This window comes from Sander vitreus, chromosome 23 (assembly GCF_031162955.1).
Source record: "Sander vitreus isolate 19-12246 chromosome 23, sanVit1, whole genome shotgun sequence".
Classification (NCBI taxonomy): Eukaryota; Metazoa; Chordata; class Actinopteri; order Perciformes; family Percidae; genus Sander; species Sander vitreus.
This window is the reverse complement of record NC_135877.1, coordinates 13525042-13535899: the sequence shown is the minus strand read 5'-3', so window position 1 is coordinate 13535899 and position 10858 is coordinate 13525042. Positions and strand designations below refer to the sequence as shown.

The 10858-nt window shown below is 41.1% G+C and overlaps 1 protein-coding gene across 1 annotated transcript in view; it reads left to right on the top strand.

Moving 5' to 3' along the window:
* Nucleotides 1-10858, top strand: part of plxna4 (plexin A4) — a 236484-nt gene that overhangs the window by 139677 nt on the left and 85949 nt on the right. The window contains exon 5 of the mRNA XM_078242869.1: nt 8819-8919. Coding sequence (XP_078098995.1) covers nt 8819-8919 — 101 coding nt within the window. The remainder of the gene's footprint in view (nt 1-8818; nt 8920-10858) is intronic.

The following is a 10858-nucleotide window of genomic DNA, read 5'->3' as shown; positions in this document are numbered from 1 at the left end:
AAAGTAACAACTTGGACAACGTTGAGAAAATGCTCTGTAATCTCCATTTTATTGACGGGAAACAAATGCAAACCTTGTCCTCACTGCAAACCATGTCCTCACTCACTATCACATAGTGAGTTTAAAAAAAAAAAAAAAAATTAAAAAAAGATTACTTTGACTATGTAATGATTCCCTGGCTAAGTTGAAGCTAAATCAGTTTTCAGTGCAAAATTTAGTATTATCACTTTCCATCACAAAATAATTAAATGCAAACACGTTTACTTTTGGTCTATAAGGACTAGAGCTTCATGATATGAGGAACATAATGTGATATGCAATAACGTTGTTGAATATCTTGCGATAAATAAACAGATATTATAGTGTACTCAGTTCTGCCTATCTGCTGCTGTCAGTATTCTGCTAAAATACAGCAAATGCTTGTTGAATTTAAAAAACCCAAAGAAAATCATTTTCAACATTTTCTTAAACAAATTGAATTAAACATAAAATGCACTACTAAAAAAAGAATGAATATTTAAAAGTGCAGTGTTCTACTGATGCTCTCTTTCAACTAACTCAAAAAATCTCTGAGGCCCTCACAAACGTACATTTGCAAACATAGCGTTATCAGCACCATGGCCAACCCGCAGAAAGTGCACGCTGTGATACTTCAGCTTACATTGTATTTAAACAAACCTGCAGTTCATCGGGTAATCAGCGCCTTTCTCCTCCCACTATACCGTAAATTGCACTGTAGCAAAGCGTTAAGTACTGGTGCTATGATACGGCTGAGTGCAGACTGCGATATTCCCACTGCTGATGCTATGACTGTTTGAAATGATTCTCATGCCAATATTTGTAATGTAGCGAGGAGTTTAACAACTGCTGGAATGGAATGTGAACGCTGAGTCGGAGATTCAATGTTTCTTCCAGTAGCCTAACTGTAATATTGCATGGCTGCTTAATCTGTAACGCTTAATGATTTTGTGTTCACTCAACTGAAAAAGTGTGATCCTTGTGGCAAAAATCCTTTCAGCTCGTCTCCTTGAGCTATGTCTTCGTCTTGCTCAGATTACTGCTGCCATTTCACCAGGAGGCATATGCGAGGAAACCCGCTTGCGGCTAGTTTACACCTGCTTTTAAGAGGCGCAGAATTTTCACCGCAAAATAGAGGCACGCTGTCACAGGAGGTTTTTGTACATACAGCGGAATACATAATTTGGCGCACTTTACGCTTCCCCTCCCATCTCTTTATGGAAAACTCCCACTTTCCCCTTGACCCTCCCGTGAATGCATATGCATGACACGGAAAAGCGCAATTTGCCATTTTCAGTTCCCGCGACATGCAGTCTGCGCTTTTACCTCAGTGCGGCATGTTTGTACATACCTCGCCATGCTTTTACGCGCATGTTGCGAAACAAATACGCCTGAAGTGGGCGCAAAAGCAACCATAAAAAAGATATATTCTGCAGCCCTAATAAGGACTGAAAGGCACATCAATTTAGTATACGTACAGTATAGTATATATCTGCTACGATAATGAACTACAGTATAAATAAATCAAAATGTGGCAGGACCACTGGAACACCTTGACAGAGAAGTATAAACCCAGCCTCAGGCAGGGGCATCATGCTGAGAGTCACACTGTACCCTACTTGTCTGTGTCACATTATACACTCATTAGAGAAGAAAGCTACATAAACGCACATACCCATGCAGGATCCTGTACTGCATAAAATGGTCTCCACATCCAAGTCGTTGTATTTTTCTCATCCTTCATTTAATTTCTCTTTCATCTCTTTTTTTCTTTCCTCCATCCTGTGACTGTGTCCCCTTTGTTAGATGTGTTTTTCTTTCAGGATTATAGATTTTTGCTCCTCCAACCCCTATTCATTTCTAAGGGGATTTATAAAGCGAATGAGGATTCAGCCTTTTGTGATCCTTGTTCCTCTTTCTTCATCTCCTCTCTCTCCATCTTTATTCCATTGCTAACCCTCTCTCACTACCCTTTGTCATTTTTACCCCACACCATCCCCCAATCCTCAATTTTTTGCCATTTCTTACTAGCAGAGTAATCTGTCATCCCAACTCTCTCATTAATCCAGTGATTGGCTGTGCTCTAATTGGATCTTCCTCCCCTCTCTCTCTCTCTCTCTCTCTCTCTCTCTCTCTCTCTCTCTCTCTGTGTATCACCCTTACATATGCACACAAGTCATCTTATTAGTGGGTTAAATAGATGTTCTGGTTCTGTTAGGGTAAATGTTTGAGTGACAGGGACAGGTCAATCCCACTGTTAATGTGAGCTGCTTCATCTGTCAACCACAATGAGGACATCTAGGTAGAATGAATAAGGTGGTGTTGGTGGAGGTTGGGAGATCATTTCACTGTTAGTTCACTATATAAATTAAAAGTACAAATCACATACCTCCAAAGCGTTAATTTTTTTATTGGAGCTATAAACCTATTGTAAAGTAGAAAAACCTCCCCTGAAGTGATGAACAGTTATTGAAGTCAAAAGTGGAATTGGGAAGTTAGCACAAAGGTTATTGTGTGAGGTGGAGAATGTGAGCAGCTGTACTATTGCGTAACCAAATTTAAGATGCCAGAATAATGTAGTTATTTCATCCAATAGCCTTTTGGGAAAAAGTAGACAAAAATATCCAAAATTTAACAAGATACATTGTATAAGTATCTAGTTACATGAATCCTTTAGGTTTACCAGAAATAGATTTTACTCTGAAATGCCATAGGCCATAGGTTAGCCTTACTAACTGTATAGTGCATGTTTGCATTTACACCTTTTACACAACAGTCAAATGGAACATAAGCAACTTCTGTTTGGACCTGATCATGAGAAAGTAGTTTGAATGAATACGATTTTGATAGCAGAGTACATTACTCAGCGGCTGGCGGTGTTGTGACTTGACATGGGTTTCAGGGCATTTGGGAGCAGTTTCAGCTGTTTTTGTTGCGTCTTAGTCATTCAATCTATCCTCCAATCCTGCAAGCAACTGTTCAGTCAGTCAGCGGTTAGATTTTATCAAGCATGTTCCTACATAGTTTTTATGCTTAAGTAATATATTTTCATTAATACCAAGGTTTTTACATTCAGCATATAAACTGTTGCTGAAAAGTGCTGCAACTTCATGGTGCTAAATTATTTATATTCAGCATTGCAAATGGAGATCTGTAAGTGTGAATTATTGAAAATGTTTGCTATAGTGGGGTGAGATTGTTCAAAGTCAAATGCTTTTTTCTGTTTTGAACCCCCCGAGGGAAATCCGACAAGCTAATTTGTGAAAGTATCGCGTCTTCGCATCTCATGAATGATGTTTAATACCAGAATCCTTTCATTTCTATCATCGGGAAACTTTTTACCACATGCCTTACATTGTGGCTTCCTCACACCTCTAGTGTGTGGCTGTGAGTTATGAAGGTGTTTAAATGTGCTTATAATGTTGTGTCCCAGTTTAGCTGCAGGCTGCTGTAGTCTAACAAGGCTTTCAGTCATTGCTGCCTGACACACTTCTGAAAAATGTCACAAAGTGGGACAGACAAGGTTGGAGAGAACTCGTGGCTCAATCAAAGTCCCTTTTGAAGTTTTACCTTTGTCTTCTCTCTCCTCTCCTGCTGTTTCTCACTATATTTCTGAGTTGTGTGTTCTTCTCTCTTTCCCTGTTGCTGATAGTTGTGAATCTATAAGCCCCATTATACATGACAGACACTTTATAAAATGTGTCATTCATGTGAGTCATTATCAGCATCTTCTTTCTTGGGTGCTGGAAACAGTCTAAACTGTGCACTGTGACTGTATAATACAGACTTTTACCCAGGCTATGTCTGTGCAAAATTGGCCTGTGTGCATGTGTTGCTACACGTCTAGCACCTGCCAATGGGAGAAATGGCATTACAGACTAAATGCAAATCCTGTTTGTGCATTGAAGGGTCAGACCTAACCCCACTTTACTTTGACATCCATCATGTCTTCAGCATGGTTCTAGCACTGGGCACCGACAATGTAATGTAATGGGACAACATGAGCATGATTAGGGCAAGTTCTGCTGTATGAATTTATTGTTGCTGTGCTTACCATGCTTCAGGTTTTTGTTGCTTATTTGGTAAGCATAGACGTACCAAAGATGACAGATGGTAAAAATATAGCAGAGAATGCCTCATGCAGGAAATTCTAATCTGTAAACTATTATTAGTAAACTGCCTCAAAGCTTGTTTAACTGCCTTTTTTGTGTATGGCGGGCCTTACCCTCTTTGGAATGGAAAGATAAGTGAAAATGCTTGATTGTATCCGAGTCGTTTGTCATGCGCTGACAATCCTGACAGCGCAATGGATGGCTTTCTCATTTGACCTCAGAGAAGCTCAAATGAAAACAATATTGCACTTGCAGCCACTGGCCCGCTCTGTTGAGCTGAGCTTATGGTATAATACTGTTGATTGGTGGTTGACGGATTGAGTGGCGCGTCAGCTGTGACGAGGTAGTGGGTCGTTGATGTGTCCCTCGCTTCATTTGACTCCCACGTCAATCTGTCCTCCATCCAGCTGGAGAGGAGAGAGGTGGGACATAAGAGGATTAGAGAGAGACACCAGTACATACATGAAGGAATAAACGACAGATTAATAGATATTCAGTTAGATAGAGAAGAGAATAAAAGACATTAACACTGATATTGCCCTGGAAAAGAGGGACTGTATATTCTGTATATTATCAGAGCATCTACACATGGTGGCTGGCCGATGGAAATATGGAGGTCAGGAATTATTATTCCTATACATTGCCATGTATATGTATAATTATTTCACTTTATCACGATTTGCTTGCAGTTATCTGCATAACTCAGTGATATTTAATTGGAGAAACTGTCGTAAGAAGCAATTTATCTTTCATTGCTAACTTACAATGTGACCAAATAATATTATATACATTTAACCAATTTTTTTTTTTTTTATTAATTTCTGCTTCTGGGCCAAAAGTAATGATGCACCGCCAGCATTGTGCCGAACTAATGAACAAACTCACACCAGGGAAGGAGAAAAAGACGACTCTAGACTGGGCAAAGAAGATAAAAGATAAGAGAGGTTTAGTGTGCCCTACAGGCTGTAAGGCTGGATTGGGCTATCACTTTAATTTCCCTCTCTGTTCATTTGGAGTTGTGGAATTTGTCTGCAGGTGGAATCCCTGTTTAATTGTGGAGGGGGCAGAAAAAGAGTATGATAAAGAGAGGAATAGAGATGAGGCAGAAGACTTAGTTAATAATAAAAGTATCTGCAGATTTATGAAATGATCACTTTCCCACTGCAGGTTGACTTGAAGGCCCCTGGCATTATCTAAGGAGGAGGCGAGAGAGAGAAAAGAAAAACAAAGTCAAGCTTTATCATCTCCTCAGTGTAATGATGAAGATCTTGAAATGGAAATTGTGAATACACTTAAAGTGAAGACTCTTCCTCCTATCTCTCTTTGACACATATTTCACAGATACAGTAGACACACGCACACGCTTAGTATATATATATATATATATAATGTTATGCCATTGTGCCACCACAGTAAATTATCAAATACATCTTCATCTCTCTCCCCACACATTAAGGCATCAAGTACGTCTGTGATCTTGGCCTTTTTTAAAAGTGTGATTATATTCAGCAGCTTCCGTCTCTCCCTATTGTGAAAGGAGGGAGATTGCAGGGGGTAATGGCTGTCATTTGCTCGCCTGAAACAGGAGGAAATTATAAATGCCATGCATCCCATCCTTTGTATTTATCCCTGCTGATATGATAGCCCAGCCATACTGAAGAGACACTGAGCCGTAATAGTTGCCTCTCTGGCAAAGACCACGAAGAAGATTGCATGAAATGAATGTGATGAGAGAGACAAGGGGTGCAATGGGTCGCTTAGCCACCAAATCCCTCAATTTTTTTGATAAAAGAGGGGACAAAAGTGTGTGTGTGTGTGTGTGTGTGTGTGTGTGTGTCAGATAGAGAAGGGAGGCTTTGGAGAGATGATGAATGTATGATCTTACACACCTCAGAGCGTCTGAGTGTCAGAGAAAGACAGACAGAGGGAGAATGAATGATATCAGGATCCACGCTCTGGAACAGAGGATTCACATTGGCATCCAGCGCTTCTGCTGGGCTCTAAATGTGGTGTGTGTTTGTCTTTGTGTGAATGTGTGTGTATTTTGTCTGTTGAGAAAACCATTTCCCCAGATGCAGGCATCTGAGGCCTTGATAGGCATCAGGAGGTCCCTTCCATTCTACAAAGTCTAAATCCATGTGTGTTTTTGTATATGTGTGTACATGTGGGTGGTGTGTGTATCGGCATATCTGCCACAGATGAAGTGTTAAATTATAAAGCGTTCAGATATGGTGGCATTGTTTGCTGCAGTTCTATTTGGGTGCTTGGCTTTTATGGCAGATCACGAGGTGTCTAACCACTTGATGCGGTGACATGGCTACGTAGATTACATAAACGTGCACACACCCGTACACCGGGATATTGTGGTTTCATACACTCTCATGATAAGGCTTTGGCAGCTGCAAGCCCTCCATAGGCTAACACAATGGCCTCTTTCTTCAGTGACTACCAAGTTATTTAGCTAGCAGTGGTGGAGGAGAGGAGCAGGCATGGTGGAGAGTGACAGGAAGGGAGGGAATCTATTATGTGAGATGCAACAAGGATATGTGTTGAGTTTGATGCGCACACACACTTGCACTATCTCTCTGATTCCATCTCAAACTCATTGCCTTTATCTATCTAATGCAAATACGCATCTACACAGTAGGGAGGGCAAAACATACCACCACATGTCTAACTGAGTATTCTATTTATAGTACTTGTAGAGATACACAGATGAGACATAAATGTAGAGAGCAAGAGAGAGAATGATGTAGTAGTGTGTTTTTAGAGTATTTCCATTGGGTCAATGTCTGCCTTCAGTGATAGTATTTTTGAGGTTTCACATGCATCTGTGTGCACACATGTTGAAATATGACTTTGACTTGATGTGTTTTTATTTGAGAGAGAGAGGCTGTCAGGCAGAGATGTGCTGTGTGATAGTCTGTGCGTCCAACAGAGAGAACCGCCGTGGGTACCAGGCTGCGCTGTAGAGATTCCGCTACGCATAGGCATTTCTGATCTCTTGTTACATTCAGTCATGCCCCACATAGGACGTTTTAATTATGTTCCTTTTCATACCCTTAAATATGGAATTTAGTCAGTAAAATGTGCTGCAAAGACGTGTATAATTGCATCACTTATTTCCGGAGGTTTAAAGAGAGACCAGTATCCAAAATAATTGTATCCTCAGCTTCTTCTGGAGGTGGTGCACTGAAGCTGTGAGGTGATTTTCTAGATTACCCATCAGCGCCCATCATCACTGCCATAGTGTCTTTAAGCAGAGCACTATATTCAAATCTTCCACAAGTATAGTACTATATCTCTACTTCTTACTACTACAAAAGTAATATTTGCAGGGCTACTTTTGTCCAATTCCATGATCATTTTTGTACACAGAAATAGTATAACTATCTGGTGTCTTCCTGTTTAAGTTTGATATTAAAATCCTGATTCAAACACCTTTTGTAAGTATTATAAGGAAACATTTGTTCAAAATACCTAGGAATGTGGCAGAGAAAGGCAGACTATTCGCTTACCTTCATCTAAAACTTGAATTTCAAGACTAAAATTCCAGTTAGTGTGCAGGTACACACACACACACACACACACACACACACACACACACACACACACAGAGTTTGCCCTCATAATAACCTGATATCGGTCCCATACAGATGATGTTGTCTCTCTTTCCCGGCTGTCATCACTAAACGGCGTGAGTGACAGCGGTCATCCACCAATGACGGCTCATTAATCAAAAGTGCCAGCAACACCTATTATTGCACCATGCTGTTACCATGGTGACATGAGCAGGGGGCGGCTGAGATCTACCTCAGCTTTGCCCCTTGAGCTCGGTCACTCAAGGCCCATGCCAATCAGTGCCAGTCAATGCCAGTTTGAATTGGCAGGGCTATATATCATAATAGATGGACTTCTCTGCCAAGGGGCCAAGTTTCCAATATGGAGCCAATGGGGAAAGATGGAAGCTGTCAAGCAGTTACATTTTCATGACAATTAGTGCTTATACAAAATACTTTATATTCTCACGTAACATATTACTTTTGTTTGTTAGTGTTTGCAGTCAATGAGTATTTGGCTCTAGATTAGATAGATAGACTAGTTAGATTTTGTATTACTATTCTTACAAAATAGAGGAAAATTAGGAATCTGCCATCACAGCTGCAATGTGGTCAAAAAGAGACCATTTACAGCTATCTTAAACAGCTGTGGTAAAAATGTGGTTTTAGTCATTCAGGATGCAAACAATAATGCAGAAATGTTTTGTTTTGAGTCAAGGATGCAACTCTCACTGTTCACCTCTCCACCTACACATACTTTGACCACACAGAATCTGATTGCAACAAGTTCATGCCTATTATGTAGAGGTTGTCTGAAGTACTCTGCTACAGCACAAATATTGACCATTATCTAACAATTCATATTTCCTTTACACTTATTTTCACTCCTGAAGCAAAGATGCAGATATATTCTTATCACATTCAAATTGCTCCCATAACATAACTAAACACTGCAGCCCTTTTAGATTTCTTAAAACTTTACATTTTGCTTCTATTTCACATTCTCTGTCTGTTTTCTGGTAAAGTTTCCTTTTTATATTTTTTCTTATCTTTACTTAATTCAACCAACACAAAAAACTGTGAGTGGCTCTCCAGCATATGTAATCCTTTTTGTATGTTTCTTTGCAGCTGACAAGGGTGCCAGTGGAGGCCTGTGGTCAGTACTCAACCTGTAGTGAATGCCTCGGATCGGGAGATCCCCACTGTGGCTGGTGTGTCCTGCACAACATGTGAGTACTACTGGAGCTGTTATAGATGTGCGCACACACCTATACAAACTTACGTACATCTGTGTTTTTCTTATTCCCTTTAATTCTTCAGGCATAAAAACACTTTTTTCACCCATTCATATACCAAGCTTCAAACAGTCTCGGGGGTGCAGTGTTTAGATTGGTAGCCTCCCCTACCTCCCTGACGCTTGGGCCCATGCCCAGCACTCCATCCCTTGCAGCCCTTGAGTATTCAGGGACTCCTCTAGCCAACCCAGGCCAAGTCTCAGATTGCTTTCCTGGTGCTCGGCCTTGTGCCAGCGGCCCCCTTAGATCCATTACCAAACCTACCCACTGGCATTGTTTAACAAGCCCTGAAACCAGAGCAGTCACTGCCAGGGCTCTGATGGGCACCACTCCAAACTTTAGGAGTTGAGACAAGGAGAGTCAGAGCTTCCGTTACTGTAACTAAATTGGAAACTGTTGAATGTGATCTGCATTTTCTTTTCCTTTTTTTGCTTTACCTTTAAGCTCATCTGTATAGTATGTCTGTCATTCTCTCTTTCACACGCACACAGATGCACCCACATAGATACACCCAAATTCCCACACACACCTCCCAGCTGCTGTCAAACCCTTGTCCCTCAAGATTGGAGTGGGAGATAATGCTTGCTGGGGGCAGGAAGATTTCCCACTCCACTGTAAATTGAAAATTGGTTTCTTGTGTTGGTGCTAGCCTTTAGGGAGTTTGTGTGTGTGTGTGTGTGTGTGTGTGTGTGTGTGTGTGTGTGTGTGTGTGTGTGTGTGTGTGTGTGTGTGTGTGTGTGTGTGTGTGTGTGTGAGTGAGTGCATTTATCACCTTCATTTCTGCTGGCACTGAGAAGACATGGCAAAGGCAGAGAAGCAGTGTGAGTGTGAAAGGAACATATACATACAAACCATACATGAAGGAAGATGGACAGGGGAGAAGAGCAGATAGATTGAGAAAGTAAGAAATCAATGATGAGATAACAAATGAAGAGAGGGAGAGAATAGACTAGTGAAATCTGAGAAAGATAACAGGATGGTTATCCTGAATACTGGAAACTTCTAAGAGAGAAGAGCTGTGAAAGAGGGGTGATATGTGATAAATTGACAGAGATCTGAAAAGGGTCTTAGTGAGTAAGTTTATGTGCAGCAGAGTGACGGAAGGAGAAATGGAGGATGAATGAGTTTGAGGTCTCCAGGGTAGAAAGTGCATTAGCAGACCGAGGACACACTCTAATGGGTTATGGGTCACCAACCAGAGGTTAGAGGCAAAGCCACAAACACATGCATGAATGCGTAATGTATCAGTCCAGATTTTCATGTTTATCACAATTTCTGCTATTGATCTCCTTCTCTCCATATTTAACCAAACATTAATGAACCATTGGGTGTATTCTAGCAAATCCTTAAACTTAACCAGTGAGCAGCCACCATGCAAATCTTTGCCACTTGAAATGTGCTTGCAATTTAAACCGTGTGTGTGTGTGTGTGTGTGTGTACAAACCCATTAACACCCTGGACATCCTCCCAGTCAGAGCAAATGGCTGGCCACAGATTGGCCTGTCACACTTAGCCTGATAGAATCGGGCCACCTCAGCTCACCCCTCTCTTCACCCACATACACACACACACACACACACACACACACACACACACACACACACACACACACACACACACACACACACACACACACACACACCTTTCTTGCCAGAGAATGTCAAGTCGCCAAAATGAGAATCATGCCCAGAGAGAGAGGAAATAACCAAAATGCCACTTTAGTCGATCGGTGTCTAGGTTTTTGACCATCACAAGGACAGAAAGGGAGACTACAGGTGTGTTTTGTGTGTGAAGTTGTGAGTGTGTGCACACCACACCCATACCTCCTGTCAATTAAACACACAGTTTTGCCTCTCTTTCACCCTTCTAGCAC